General features: G+C 38.5%; 1 protein-coding gene across 3 annotated transcripts in view; it reads left to right on the forward strand.

The window, feature by feature from the left end:
- ITGA9 (integrin subunit alpha 9) overlaps positions 1–15,908 on the forward strand; it is a 213,282-nt gene that overhangs the window by 167,945 nt on the left and 29,429 nt on the right. For all 3 annotated transcript variants that reach the window (XM_031608364.2, XM_090142245.1, XM_090142246.1), the window contains 3 exons: positions 12,356–12,481; positions 12,935–13,054; positions 14,759–14,860. In XM_031608364.2, the coding sequence (XP_031464224.2) occupies positions 12,356–12,481; positions 12,935–13,054; positions 14,759–14,860 (348 nt within the window). The remainder of the gene's footprint in view (positions 1–12,355; positions 12,482–12,934; positions 13,055–14,758; positions 14,861–15,908) is intronic.

Consider the following 15,908-nt stretch of genomic DNA (forward strand, 5'->3'; position numbering starts at 1 on the left):
AAGAGCTAAGTCCTTCATTGTGTGTTGCCTGACCTAGAATTTCATTCAGTCACAAAAATAATTAAAGGAAGAGAGTCACATATGGCCCACTGGAATGGTCTGCATTTCTGGGAGGTGTTAATAGGAGTTATTACCTCGCTGCTCCTGGAGGAAATGACAGCCCTCATGCTTCCTCTTTTGCCGTTGCTCTAAGCTTTTTGGCTTTATTGCAGAAACTGTTTTAAGGTTTTCTTCCAGAGAAATTCAGGTCACAAAGATGTTTTGACATTCAGAGTTCTGCTTTGGAGATGTTCACATTCTTTTGGAGGGGTCTTGGGAGTTTATGCAACAGAAAACCGCAGAAAAGTCAACAGTAAAAGCCAGACATAAAAGAGAATGGATAATTGAAAGAAAATCACAGAACAAGCAAGTGAACAGCCTCCCTGTCAGAAAGCTTAAACAGAATGGAAATACTAGAAATGTTACAAGTGATTTTAACTAGGGAATTTCACCACTGACATTGACTTTACATAGTAGATATTTAAAGCCTACAGTGGTAAAGGATATTTTAGAAGCAAATAAGAACAACTATTTCCTTCTGTATATTTTTCTATTTGCTTTCTTGCAGAGGTTTTAAGGCAGGTTAAAAGAGCGGTCCCTCAGCTCGCTGGTAAGATTGTCATATTCCAGGTGATGGCAAAGAAAGCTTCACTCAGAATTAAGGAGGGTTAGCATTAACAGAAATGTAGATTCTCCACTCTTCGAGCCATTGATTATCTGTTTGTTCACAGAGGAAAACAGGGCTCATTATACTTGTCTGTGTTTTACTTTTGAACTGAACGATTAGTAATTTCCTTTGGGTATCCAGCTAATTTGGAGGGCAAGGGAATCACTGCTTCACTTGCCAGCCAAGAAGCTGCTTTCCAGGGCATCCAAAAAGATTTTCACAATGGGAGCTTCTGCCAAATTAGCTAGGGTATTTCCTGAAGCCGATAATAAATTAGCAAGGAGTCCGGGATTACACCAGTGTTGGCTTTACAGAACTGGATCAGATTGTTGCCTTCCTGTTTATTTAATTTCTAGCTAAGGTAAACACCATTATAAGGAGCAAGAAACTAACAGCTGGAAACCACATTTTTGTTTTTGCACCAGGAGCCAGCTGCAGTGCACCTGGATGATCCTCAGTCCTCATCTGGTGGAAACAAGCTGTACAGGGCTGCTGGTTGGTCAGTTAGTTGTCACCAGAATTAAACAATTGCATGGTACTAACCAGGGCAAGTGCCCTGTTCACTTGTTTTCGGAAGGAGCTAGCTAGTGTTGCAAACATTCCTTCACAATATTTAGCAATGGTGAAGCCTCACCTTGAGTACTGTGCGCAGTCCTGTCCTCTGCTATATAAAAAGGATATTAAGGTGCCTGAAAGGGTCAAGATGAAAGCAACAAAGCAGGTGATGCAGCTGTTAGGCATGCATTGTGAGGAGAGGCTGAGACGCTTGGGCTGCTCAGCATGGAAAAGAGGAGGCTAGAGGTGACCTCACTGCTCTCTGCATCACTTGGAGGAGATGCTGGGCTCTGCTCCTGAGAACCGATGGCAGGGTGGGAACAGCACAGAGCTGTGCTACAGGAGGGTAAGACTGGGCACTGGGAAAAATTTCTGTGCCAGAAGGGTGGTCAGACACTGGAATAGGTTTCCTAGAGAGTTGGTTGGTGCCCTATACCACTCAGTGTTCAAGGAGCATTTGGAAAATGTCCTCAGTAATGTGCTTTAGCTGTTGGTTAGCCCTGAAGTAGTAAGGTAGTTGGACTTCATATCTGAAGTACTCTTCCAACTGAGTTTTCTGTGTTCTAAGTATCGTGCAGGCCAGCAAGCACTGATTTTTAAGATCCTGCTTAGACAAATCAACACCATGGGTGTGAAAAATAGTGCTTTTATCATTAGTGAGGTAAGAATCTTGTTAAAAGTGAGATGCACACCTTGAAGGTTAATCTCTTCAAAGACATGAAATAAAAGGGAATTTTGAGCAAGAAGGAAGAAGGCAAGACATATTGTCCTCATTTTCTGATGAGAAAGACAGTCCCAGCATATAACTCTTGATATCTAAGTATAGTAATTACTGTTGTATTTATTCCTAATAATAGCATACTTTTAATTATAATGTGTTATTACTCTTGTAATTCCTGGAGAGAGATAGGCAAAGGAGCAACTTTGTAGAAGAACCTACGTGTCTCCACTGGCAATATAAAATCTATCTATTCTTCTTGAATTTCCAAAAGACTTTGCTAATTATCTCCAGAGAGAGAAATGTGTTAAACCTTTGTTTTGTGAATCCTAATTCTGTTCACCTTGAAAGTTCCAGTTATCTCATATCCCTTGTTCCTGGTTCATATTCCCATCACTCCTTGTTTAGAAAGCAAAGGAAGAAATTTTTTCTGTTGGAAGGACAAAGATATGTGATCTAGTTGTCCTATTATGCTTTACATATTTATTTCACCCTTCTCCATTCCTTCTTTCTCATCAGGTAAGACCTGGATTTTGCCTTATTAAAAACTGGGTATTAGTAAGATTTGAACGATAAAGAAAAGCTAGACTGGAAATTAATAGAATTGGAATTGGAAAGCATTTTCCAGGTTGTCTTTGAAATCAATGGTTGCCTGAGCACAGGATTACAGCACAGACTGTCGTGTTCAATAAGGATAACTGTTGATATAAACATCATTTTCTTCATGAAAATGTTGAAAGAAAGAATAAAATGTCAGACGTCTTTCTGCCTGATGACAGGTTACATTTCTAAGGCTGGTTTTGTGTAGCACTCATGTTATTTTTCTTCCTGGTGCTTGCACAGTAATATCTGTAAGGAACAGGAAGATTTGAAAGAGAAGAGTTAGTACTCGCTGTCTTGTTTAATGGTTTGTTTTGGTTGTAGCTTTAGGATCTTTGCCATTTTAAAACTTTCAATATAACTTCTGCTTATGATCTGTATGTTGCTATTCTCCAGGATAAGAATAAGATGCTTTCACAACTTCACTGCTGATGTTTAAAACCATTTGCAAAGGGAGACTGTCAGAACTCTCTGAAGTGGTAACAGTGTGTGAGTGCTCTTTGAAGTATCTGATGGGATTGTCAAGCTCACCACTGCATGCTCCACCTAAGGAGACAAACCTTTGTATCATTATGTAGAAAACCCCTTTTTTCTTGGCAGCCAGTTTAAAATTGTTTAGTTTTTCTGTCTTTTGAAATTTCAGGCTCTGAAAACATCTACAGGCAGTCACAGCGTGTGAGGATATAAATATTTGCTGATAGTATTTTATGCAGCAAAATGTTGTTCTTGCAGTTATGCTGCTGGTGGTTGCTACCACTGATACTAAATTTGTGTAGGAAGGTTTCAGACTTTCAGCAATAAAATATTTTATCCCTTTCTGTTAGTCATCCCCCCTGCGGATGCTCGCATGCACATATTTTGGCACCATATTTAAAAAGCATAACTACATTGCTGCAGGAAATTATTCATTTCAGAGTGTATTGTACAAAACTTGGTGACCTCCTTGCCTCTTCACTTTAATAGCTTCTTTAAATGACTGTTCCAAAACATTTTGTGTAGGTAGCTGAAGGGTTTTTTTCCCTGCCATGTAGAGCACCTCTGTAATAGTGATTAATCAGCCTTGGCAGCCCTGTCACTCTCAGGAGAAACTGGCACCAACATGGCTGCAAGGAAGGGCAAGAGTGTATGCTGACATGGCACAAGCATGGGAAATGAGACCCCAGAGCAGCTCAGAAAGAGCTCCCATAAGCACCTCCCTAACATCAGCACGATAAACTGAAGCTCCTTAAGTAAAGAGGAACTTAGTTCTTATTTAAGCCATCATTATTATTCAGGAAAAGGTGCCTAGCCATAAAGTTATTTCCTGAGCTAGGACCTTAAAATAAGTCCTAAACGGGAAAAAAATCATTACAGTTTGCTTTTCTGGGACCATCTGACTGCTGTGCAAAATCTATGCTTTGGTTAGAGTTCATTGCATTTGCAGTGTTTGTAAGTAATCTTTTCATGCCTTGCTGGATATTGCCTTCCAGATACTGTAAAACAGTGTAGCAGGAAAAGCATTCCATGACTGACTTACTAGTTTGGATTTTAGATGAAACCAGATTTGAACAAATTTTATGACAATTTCTATTTGTTTTGTCCAAATCCTTTAGCAGTGATCATCCTGTCGTATTTACATAAGCAGAGAATTTTGCAGGTGCTAGTTAAAGTTCAGGGAAAGTACAATTAGATTTTAAAAATACAAACCTGTCAAGAGAATTACTATAAAAATGAAAGCCATCCAAACTAGGGACAAGAATGCACTGTGATCACTGTATTAGATCAGACTATGGTAACAATGTCAACAACAATTTTCTTATGGCTTTCTCATTATTACTTTCTAAACCAAATAAGTGGAATTTATCAAATTACCTCGTTGTTGAAGTTTTGCAACACAATGCTCACCCCAAACTCATTACCTATAAGTGGGAATCTGGTATTTTGAGTCAGTTTAAAGAGTTGCTAGCTTGTCAAGTGCCCATAGTTCCTATTTCCATGACTGAATATATGTAAAAAGATGAATGATTTGCCTTTTCATACAGCTGAATTTAAGGTAAAGAATTTGTCTTTAGGAATAATTGGTTAAATGTGCTGGCTGTTAAGAGATTCCTAAAGGAAGCAGGAGGTTTGGTAGATACCACAGCAATCAAGAATTTTGCTGAAGTACGGGAAAAAAAAAATACAATAAGTTTTCTTTAAGCTTCCCAGCCAGAGAATTCCCTTGTGGAGGAACTACTGAGCAATAAGGAATGAGTCAACACAATTTTAATTTCATTTTATTTTTGAAGGAGTATGAGACTTGCATCCTTTCACCGTTTCCCAGTGTTTGTAAAGATGTTCCTGCCAAAAAAACGTAGGAGGAGAAATTTCAGGAAAGAGCTTCTTAATTCTTTTAACAGACATGTCTTCCTTAAATGCTGAATCATAAACTAGCCTTTTAATTTTATAAATAACATACCAGATTTTTGGTTTAAGTGGTAGTTGTGGAAACTTAAGATTTGAAAACAATGCTGTTTGTGCGTATAAGATCTCATAACTGAGAATGAGAAAAGAAGGGTTTACCGTACTGCTGATGTACCTGAGTGTAAATAAGCATTGTGTGCTGCTTCTCTCCTGACTAGAAGTGTTAGTCCAGTCTTGTGCGAGGTACTGGGTAGCTATCAATAAACCATTCGTTAGGGGAAGGAGAACTCTGAGGATGTCCTGGAAAAAAGGACATAACTTAAAATACTTAGTCTTTAATCCTCAAGGGTCTACTACAGATCTGCAGGATTGTCCTCTGAGGCTTCTACCTTCTCTCCACTCTAAAGAGACTCTCTGTATCTTTCCAACGCATTCAAACATCTGCTGTGGTGGAATATCCAAACAAATCCTTCAGGCTCTGCAGGGAATGTATTTATCTGCTTGCTCTTCAGAGATTTTTGTCCTAAGCTTAACACAGCCACTGAGGAAAGTCCAATAATTAGGTAAAGAAAAAACATGCATTTAATGATGTTTTATGCAATGCATAAAATAGAAAGTCTATAAAAAGAAATTTAGCTAAAACCTTGGTAAAAGCACAGAACTCCAAGTGATCTCAGCATCTTTTTTAAAAAAGAGATGTACCTGGAGATTTATGTGATGCCTCGTGTTAATTAAGCAGTTCACAGTTCAGAACAGGGAGAGGGATTGTACGTGTCAGTGGAATCTGGAATTTAAGCTGTTGAAGACATCTATCATAAGGAGCTCATGAACATTAGAGGTAAACTGTCCCTTTAGTTTCCATGTAAGGTGGTGTTCGTTCTTATGCCTGAACCTTCTGTGGGGAAAGTGCAGATAAATCACCCGAACTTTCTTCCAACTGTGTTCACCTGGTGGTGATCTCTGGCCAGGGAAGAAGCCACTGGCTTGCCAGTTATGTACTTTAAATCAGAAAAATCTTATTACTAAACCTTGTAAGTAGTCCTAGGTCTTGAGAATAGCACTTATGTGCCTGTCTGGTGATGGCAAATGTTGCGACATTACGCTGATTTAAATCATTTACTTAATTAAAGTGCACGGTTTGAGTGTGTAAGAGTAAGAGTGTGTCAAAAGAACATCTGCAAGTTACTGCAGACTTAGGCCAAACATGCATCTGGCGTTCTTACTGCTGAAGAAGCAGGAACCAGAGCTGCATTGTAATACTCCTCTGTCATTATTTAATGCTTTAGCATCCCCACTTTGCTGTTTAAATCTCATAGCTCCTCATGGCCGTGTGGGTTTACATTTTGGATTATCTGTGGAATACTGTTTTTCCTTACCAGCATTGCCATTTTCAGTCAAAATCTTTTTAGGTGGTGTATAAAATGGGTTAATTAAAATAATAATAATAATACTAATAAAATTCCTTCCTGTTGTTTCAGTGCCTCTTAAATTTATTTCCAGAATCAACAGAACTGTTCTGAATCAAACATATTTCATTATCTGTGAATATTAAACATTTTTGGCATATGGAGCAAGTGCTCAGATAACATATTTACATAACTTATTTGTCTACTGTTGAAAGTCTGACCTTGTCTGGAATTTCTTGTCAGAGCCCTTATTTTTCCTCAGTATGTGTGACATGTGAGATTATCATGCCTATCAATTCATCTCCATTGCATTTGCCTACTATGGAGTGAATCAGCCTTTGAATCAAGACATACATATACAGTTCCTCCCTAATATCAGAGTGAATGTGCTACGGTTAGCAACTAAGTAAACAAAAGAAGGTCTGTTATTTATTATCCAATTTGCAAATGTGAACCACTGATTAAGCATGCGTACATAAATAAAACCATAAAAATTAAAAAAAAACAACTAGTAAGAGACAAGAAATATGTAAAGACTCTCTGACTGCAATCTGAGGAAGACCACAGCCAAACCATCCTTTGGAGCCCACATACCCCAAGGCTGATGTGAAAAGCATCCGTTTCAGGGAGGAACAATGCTAACAACTTTGCGAAACAGCTGACCTCTGTTCAGACTTTGATTGTGTTTCTTGCAGCTAAAATGACAGTTCCAAGTATCTTGTGTCTCACAGTGTTTTCTGTGAGCTTGCCCCTATGTTTTTTCCATGTTCAAAGGTGGGTTTGTTAGAACTTACCGCGTGCCTTCATGGCTAGATTCAGTCTTCTCATTTGTTTTGTGCCAACTTAGTTCTCTTGGTTTCCAGGCTATCACTAACAACTGATGATGATTTATCTCAGGAGGGGAACCAGACTTTTTGGAAAAGCCTGAAAATTTTAAGACTTATTACCATAGTAAATTCTTTTGCATTAGGGCAAATCTAGTATTGTCTGTGAGGAATGGGCTGAAGACATCTTCTTGCCTGTTTATCTTGTAAAATGCTAAACATTAAATATGAGATTAGTGCTCAGCTTCTTATATGCATCAACAGAGCAGGGAGATTGCACTTAATGCATCATTGGAAGCGACAGCCTTTTTCCTCTTATTTTTCTGTCTCATTCCTCCAAAAAACTCCTTTCGTATGCACATACTTAACCCCATACTGGCTGCCAATTTCCACTTTCCTGTGCTCGGTCCTCAGCTGACCTTTTCAATCCCCTGTTTTGAAACTGTATTTCATTTTCCTCTCCTGGATTACCATGTTGTGCATGATATGAGGGTCAGAATTTAAAAAAAAAAAAAAAAGGGGGGGGGGTCTTATCTTTGATGCAGGTCATTCAGGGTTCAGATCAAGTCTAGAAAGGTTCACTGGCTTTCAGACCAGCAGTGAAATTTGTTGCTGCCAAGTATGGCCTGAGACCTTAAAATGTGTAGTAAAATAGCCCAACATCCTCATAAACACCCCCAAAGACTGAGAATCATAGAATGTCTTTGGTTGGAAAGGACCTCAAGGATCATGTAGTTCCAACCTCCCTGCTGTGAGAAGGGTGGCCAACAACTAAATCAGGCACTAGACCAGCTTGCCCAAGGCCCCTTGCTAGACTTGCTAGAAATGCTGTGCATGTAGGTACATATTAGCAGAAAAGGTGTTACGTGTTCCCTGAAGGTGAAGTACCAAGGCTGTGGATGCATTACTCCTGCCAGAAACCCCAAACCCATTAAGCCCATATCTGACGTGGTTTAGAAAGAAATGGTGTTGCATTGATTTTGGGTTACCCTCTGTGTTCCTTGGGGACAATATGGTGGTTGTCCTCCTTGCGCTGGTGCCATCTTACAGAAGTGCCAAGCCCAGCCCAAGTATTCTCATAAACCTATGTACAGAAGGTCAGAGAGGATGATACCTGCGGTTCATAACAAATCCAACATGTTATTCCCATCCAGCTCAATTAAACATCCTATGCTTTTTTGAAGATGTAATGCATATGGAATATACCTGGTATGTTTTACATACAATTTTCATTCTGAAATATCCTCCCACCTCTTTCTTTTAAGGGTAGTGCAAGCTCAAATAGTTAAAAATCATCATTATGTTACGGGTTTTCTTCTGCTCTGCAAGACCTCTTAAATATTCAGCATCCACAGAAGTCCTATGGGAATTTCTTCCTTTTTGCAGATTCCTAAAACATGAAGTAATGCACATGCTTTCTCAATGGTTACGTCTTGTGTCTGAGAAGCAAAAAGTTGGCAGAGTAACCCATCGTGTAGGCTGTTGTGTTTAAGTGTTGTCTCTCAGTGATGTTAATGAACGTTTTAATGGGACAGCAACTTTCAGTACATTTAATAAAGTTGGAGTGTGACCTGGCTCTGAATGTGTGGCCATTGATGAGTAGGCAAGGCGACGTAAGGTATAATTTGCTTTTCTATATGATCATGGATTAGGAATAATACCAGCCACTGCAGACATATGGTGAATTTTAGAGACCTGTTATGCAAGACACCATTTATAGAGTTCAGGCTTTTATCTCTTCATGTTTATGCATGTTACATTGAATAGAACAGTGGAATACATATATATATGTTTGTCAGCAAATAGTCTTTTTCAGTTCCTTAAATTTTGGATATATAGATAAAACTCTTCTTAAAAATCACCACTGCTGAAATTGGACCTGATTGGGTGTTGAAAGGTGCTGAAGGATTCAGAATAACCTCTCCCTCTTGAAAATTACAGATGGGTTTCTGGCATCCACAGCTGTTCAGGAATGCAAGTGAGATCTGAGTGAAGTCTGTGCATTTTATCCCTCTGCTGTTCTGTCAGGTTTCCCTTTACCTTGAAGCTGAGCAGTTTGACAAAAGTGCCTCTTGGCTTGACATAAAACTAGAAAAAAGTAATACATAACAAGCATTGATGCTAGGGTGTTTTGCAGCATATGACAAATTAAGAATGAGAATGGCCTGACATAAGAAGAACCTGGTTAAAAGAAAAAAAAAAACCAACAAAAAAAAGAACTGTCAGAAAAATCTTGTAGGGGAAAATTTTACTTTTGCTCTTGATGCTGGAGATGTGACTGTACTGCCAGTATACCAGGCTTCAAATGGTTTTATAGAGGATTTAAAACAGATGAATGCTTTCTGGAAAACAGAATGTAACAGCCTGCAGCAAAGACTGTTCTGACACAGCTCCTTGGAAGTCCCTCCTTGGGAAGCAGCAGGGATTCCTGCTGGGTACCCCACTCAGGGCAAGGATTTTATTTCCCAAGCGGCCATCTCAGTGCAGGATTTAGGACAGTCTCCATTCTGTCCTTGTTTATTGCTGTTTGTTTGTGTTAGGAGTTGAATGTTTTCTCTGTGACCACTGTATAGTCCTTGCACTGAATGCAAACGGAACACGCATCTCACTTTTTGCTGCTTTTGCTGCTTCTATGAAACATTATATCCCAGGATCATTTTGGTGGTAGTCCTCTTCTGCTTTTAGACTGCTGAGACTACATGAAAATTTCCAAAAAGCCCTAGTACATCACATATCTAGTAACTCCAAGACTTTGTCAGAGGCTGGGATATGTATTCTAACACTTGCACAGTTCTTGCTTCTGTAAATGATAAGCATTTGTTCATGCAAAGCCTTTAGTAGAAAATTTCTGATTTTTTTTTTTTTTTTCCATGTGTATTACATTATGAAACTGGTCACAAGAATTAAAACAGGTGTCTAGGGTAGTATCTTGTTCGGACAAGGAGAAGCTCAAACATGGGCATTCCAATTTGTATTTTAGAGTTCAGTCTCAGCATAATGGGAGCAGGAGCTTTGTGCAAAGGTTCTGTCTAATAGTCTGGTTTCCTGGAGCTGGATCTTTCCATTGGTGATAGAGTTTAATGAAAACTTACCATGCTTACCTTTGTCTGACTGCTTGACAGAACCTTCCCTTTATTCAGATAAACATTGAGGAAAATAAGAGCTGATGTGAAATGTAAGTGACTGACAGCCATCCTAAGAAAAAGAAACAAATGTAGCCTGTCCTTTGAGAAAGCTAGATTTCACCCTAAGTCACATGATCCACTCATTTCAAAGAGTTTTGTTCCTTTTTTCCTTATTCAGTGGCTCTGGTATTTCTAAGAATGCTTATAGAAACAGAGAACTTCTCAGCTGATAGATTGCACATACACAGATTGCACCTGAATACAGAATTGCTGCCCAATGAATTCACCCAAATTCTGGCAAGCTGCTGGTGTCTACCTCATTCTCTGGAGGAGATGCCTATCTTTGGCTACTAAAACAGGCTGTTAGTGAGCCACTGCTCTGTCCCAGAGCAGCACAAGTGACAGGAGATGTTTGGTCCTGCATGTGTCCCTCCTAATACGGTCCGAGATGCTGAATTTAATAGCTGCCTTGTGCAGGATTACTGCATAGTTGGCAGACAGGGAAGGGTACTTCCATTTTTCAGATTTAGTCCTCTGGAGGACGCTTCCTCTGTGTCAAGTAAAGTGTTGTAGAAAGAATGAGGTTGTCCAAGCTTCAGTTTTAGAAAATATAATCATTTACAAAAGAAAGGACCAGATATATGTTGCTTCATGCCAGATCATGCCTTTCTGTCTTCTGAGCTATTTCTGCTTTAGTTTGTTCTTACATTTTGTTTATACAGGATGTAAAGCAGGACTGTTTAGAGACTGGGATAGTGTAGAAGCTCATACTGTTCTCTCTATATCTCTTACATGAATCTGTCCAAATCTCTGGTAATTCCAGCTTTCAGGAAGAAGGAGCAGGTACTGAGAGTCTGGCCTCTGCTGTTCTTGATTTAACATAAACTTTCTGGTTGATCTGAATCCAATTCCCATGTGAAAGTTCAAAGAAAATAAAAGTCAGTGTGCTTTGTGCATCTCTTATGTGCAATAAATAAAGAAATCTTATTCCAGATGACTTGGACAAGTGGAGAACATTGTAGTCTTAATTTTCAGTTGATCCCAAGAAACTATAAACACTGGATAGTTCCTTGTGTATGTATCTAATGGGAACGTAAGAATAGATTATTTAAAGCCAGGATGTGAATACATAGTTCAAAGAACAGATTATAAAGTATTTGTGGGCCAGAGGAGCAGAAAAGCTCTATCCTACCAAGGGACTTGGCCATCACTTGTCTGGTAGACAGTGTTTAAAATGTAGATAAGGCTTTGTTTATCTTTTGGCAACACTTTGGCTAACTTGACTACAAAGTGCCCGTGCAGAATGTGACTCAGAGCGTGCAGCAACTTAAAAAAAATAATTTAAAAAGCTATTTTTGATTTCTAACACGTTTATGATTTAAGTAAGATAAAAGTTTTCACCCTCAGAGTGGAGGATGTGGGGAAGTTAGCAACGGGATATGCAGGAATATCACTTGGTGTCTTTTAGAAAAATCTCACACAGCTTTTAAAGATGGAGGCAGGGGGAATTTGCTGATATTTTATTGACACAGGTTGCATTAAATTCCAAAAGATTTCCTCCAGTGAATGTTCATAATTAGCAGAAAGTAAGAATGTTTTTCTCATGCAATCTTATTTTGACTGGAGGTCATTTTTGTACATTATTGTAGTGCACTTGCTTCATCTCTTTTTCTGGATAAGTGAATAAGTTAAAGATGCAATATATAAATATATTTCCATTATTTTTGTACTATTTATGCTGAAGGTAGGGGTGCAGATTTGGTGGCCAGGATTGTGCGTTTACACAATAATTTCCTTTAGCTTATTTGTTCAGATAAAAACTGTGAAACAGTCAAGGTGGCCAGGCACCAATAATACAAGAAATGTAATTCACAGAGTAACACTTAAAATGGTATGTGGCTTTTTTCTCTCTTTTGCCTCTTAATAGGAGTCCAGACATCCAGTTTGGATGGAGGCACCTTCTTTGGGCAGGTTAACTCCACCTTCTTGTGACATTTATTTTAATTCAGAATAATAACTGAGTACATTTGTGCTTGCAGGTTGGTCAGGACAGAGGCAGCTGCTCTTTTCACCGAAATCGCAACCCGTGTGTTGTTCCCCAAGAGAATGAAAATATTTTCCACACCATATTTGCTTTTTTCACAAAGTCTGGCAGAAAAGTATTGGTAAGAAAGTCCACGTGAAATAAACAAACATACGGTGCTTATTACTAAAAGCTTTGTCAGCCTGAGGAACTCAAGCAGAGAGCTGACCATCAAGCAGCTGTTTGATGTATGTAGACTAATAGTGATACAGGGATATCTAGTAAATCTGTGGAGATACTCAAGAATTTCAGTTTTCTGATTTTAAAATGGCTACAATTAAGGGAGCTACCTGAAGTGGCAGCATGCACTTGGTAACCCTGAATTTTGGATGCTGAATTTCACTTATCTTGCTTTAATGCAGGTCTTACTACCTTGTTGTCTTCAGGTCTTGAAAACTGCTGCTATTTCAGCACAGCAAAACTGGCTTTTAGCAACTTAACCGTGCCTCTTAGTCAGCTGGAGTGTTTACAGTTGCACAGTTTTCAGTGAATTATCTTCTCCCTTGCTTAACAGCTTTTTCCATATTTTCTGTAGGACTGTGAAAGACCAGGCAGGTCCTGCTTAATTATACGCTGCAACTTAAGTTCACTAGCAAAAGCAGAATCCAGTGAAATAAGTATTTACACACTGCTGAACACTGAAATACTAAAGAAGGTAAGTGCTGCCTTTGTTATCTGCCTTAAACACCAATGCTTACATGCATTAATAGACACAAAACTTGCATTATTCCCTCTGTTGACTACTGTGTTATAAAAAGAAAATCACGGTGTCAAAGAAAACAGATCTATTTATCAACAGCATGCATGGAGGTGTTAATCCTAGTTCTTATCCATTACCCAATTTGACAGAAATAAATGAAGTTTAGAAATTTATACATTGAGAAACAACAAATGAAGCCCCCTAATTGCATGCGTGTCGGTAAGGCAAGAGACTTCTGAAAGTGGAATTGATTTCTGAAAGTTCTCATTCAGAAAACTGAGAAATAGACTAAGTGCATGCAAACTGTGACAAACTATCATTCCTTCCATGTAAACAGAGACGTGGCAGTTTTTTGTAATTTTTTACTTCAAATGATTATTATTCAAAGAAGATGCATTGCAACCACATTAATGCTGAGCCTGACATTTGTGACAAGAAACAAATGGTTGCAAGCTGATTCTTGCTTCTTCTCTGAAGTCACTGAATGAAAAAGCAAATCTATAACATTTCTAAAATTTTTCCTAGTTTCCTATACTTAAAAAAAAAATGACTGTGTAGTTATGGCAAGATGCTGTGAGGTTGTAAATGTGTAAGATAATCAGAGGCAAAAATTGATAACATGAACCTATTAAGATAAACCTGCATTTGAGAAGTGCTAGATCAAAAATATTGGAGAGAGCCCTTATTAGAGATGAGTTCCTAAAGTAATATATAGCTCTGAGCCTTGCCAGCTGAAATCAACTCTATCTGCTAATGTATGTCCGTATTTGAAAACAGAGGTTCTAAGAAAGTCCAGAAGTTTCAGGTGTTTGTTACTTGCAGATAGAAAAGCTAAAATGTGTTAGCACATAACTGAGTGCCTTGAAATGTGCTTCTGAGGAATTCTGTCCTGGGAATAGCCAGGATTCATCCCACCTTTAAAAGACATGCAGAGCTTACCCAAGTCTCTGGGTCAGTATCACTAATACTTGACATTTGCTACCTATGCTTACCTTCCCCAGCTCAAATGGCATAAAAATAACTAAGATATGAATTAAGATTGCTTATTAGAGTGTGCCTGTTATAATGCAATTAGTAAAATATAGGAGAAATAATACATTAGTAAGAGAGGATGTACAGTGAATATTAAAGATATTTGAAGTGCACGGATTCAGTTAATTATGCAGTCTTCTTTCTGGTTTATACTTGAGCCTGCCCCAGCTTTCCTGTGTTTTTTCTGTTCGTTTGAAAAATAAAAAGATTTCTCCTATAATGGTTAATATTGAGATTGTCTGCAGTGATTGGTAAGGTTCTCAGTCTTTGGCTTTTGTGCTAAATGTGGTAAACAAAAAAAAACACAAACCAACAACAGAAAACAAACAGCTAAATAGAAATTGTGTTCAAAGTTCAAATATGGATGAATGCTGTTTGAAGTCCAACATACTTGATTTTATTTTAGTGTGAGGGAATGTGCTTGCTTTTATCAATTTTATTAGTGTAAAGCATATTTTTGCAAAACAGGCTTTTAACCAGCCTCAATCTAACTACACTAAGCATTATCTAGATGCATTTATCACACTGCCGAACGTTTCAAATATTTGATGTTTTGTTCTGAGGACTTTTGATGTTTTGTTTATTTTCCCACCCACAAATCCAGTTCGTTATGTTTTTACTTTTCAGGACATTTCATCAGTTATCCAGTTTGTCACAAGGGCGAGGGTGCAGGTGGACCCTGACCTCCGGGTTGTAGAGGTGCCCAATGGGAGTCCAGAAGAAAAGACAGTAAGTAAATGAGCACTAAGAGAAATGCTTCCTGTTCCCCATGGGCTAGAGTCCATTAAGAGAGCAATGCACATTGGAATTTGTGGCTGGACTTAGGCTTGGCTAGATGTTGAGAGTGCCCAGACTGTCTGGCTAGACTAGCAGTGCAGTTAACCTTGCTTCTGTGGTTTTGCTCACTGTGATAACTATGCTATTGTGAATGGTCTTTTGTGGTGCAGGAGAATCTGTGTTGTATTAGCCGAAGTCGTAATAGGCTTTGAGGAATTCATGCCAAAATTAGGTTTAGCTTCCTACTCCGAGGTTGATATCTGCCCTCATTCATTTTCCTTGAAAAACTAAAAGAGTCTTGAAGCTCCAGCAAAGTCTTTTCAGATGTGGAATTCATGTGCAACCTGAAACTGCATTTTCTGTTGATCTTAATGAAGCTGGATGGAAAATTGAAGGGGAAATATTAAGGTTCAAGGTGAATTCTCAGTAAAGATTCAGCTGTAGGTCAAGTTCTGTAGGACTAAAACCTACAGGGCCAAAACTTCCTGAAAAAGGAAGGTGCTGAGTTTGGTTTCCAACTACCAAGTTGTCTAATGCTTATGCAAGAAGATTAGACAGGATGCCATACCCAAATTCAGCTTTCACTTTGCCTAGTGAAATTTTAAAGTGTCATTTCCTATTTCTGTCTCACATGAGGATCAATCTTTATTTCTCCTCTTGCTGTGTATCCTTGGAATATGATCTAGATCCTTTTTCTCAGTTATCCTCTTACTCTCAGTGACCATAATATCACCAATCCATGCATCCATTCTCTTATTGCCGTCATTTCAGTGCTGTTGAGGTTTTAGTGTAAGAGTGTTCAGTTCAAAGCACTTTTGGAAGAGGCAGACATCATACATTAAAGCACTCTTCTAGGAGATACTGGATTTAAAACACCAAAAGCAAAGAAACACTTGAACCTGCATCATCTTCAGTTAGAGAGCAGAGATCTGCTATAGTGTCCACTTTCTCCATCATCATTTAATTTTATTAGAGCTGTCAAGAAAAGAAAGTCATTTAC

This window comes from Phasianus colchicus, chromosome 6 (genome assembly GCF_987193195.1).
Source record: "Phasianus colchicus chromosome 6, bPhaCol1.hap1.1, whole genome shotgun sequence".
NCBI lineage: Eukaryota > Metazoa > Chordata > Aves > Galliformes > Phasianidae > Phasianus > Phasianus colchicus.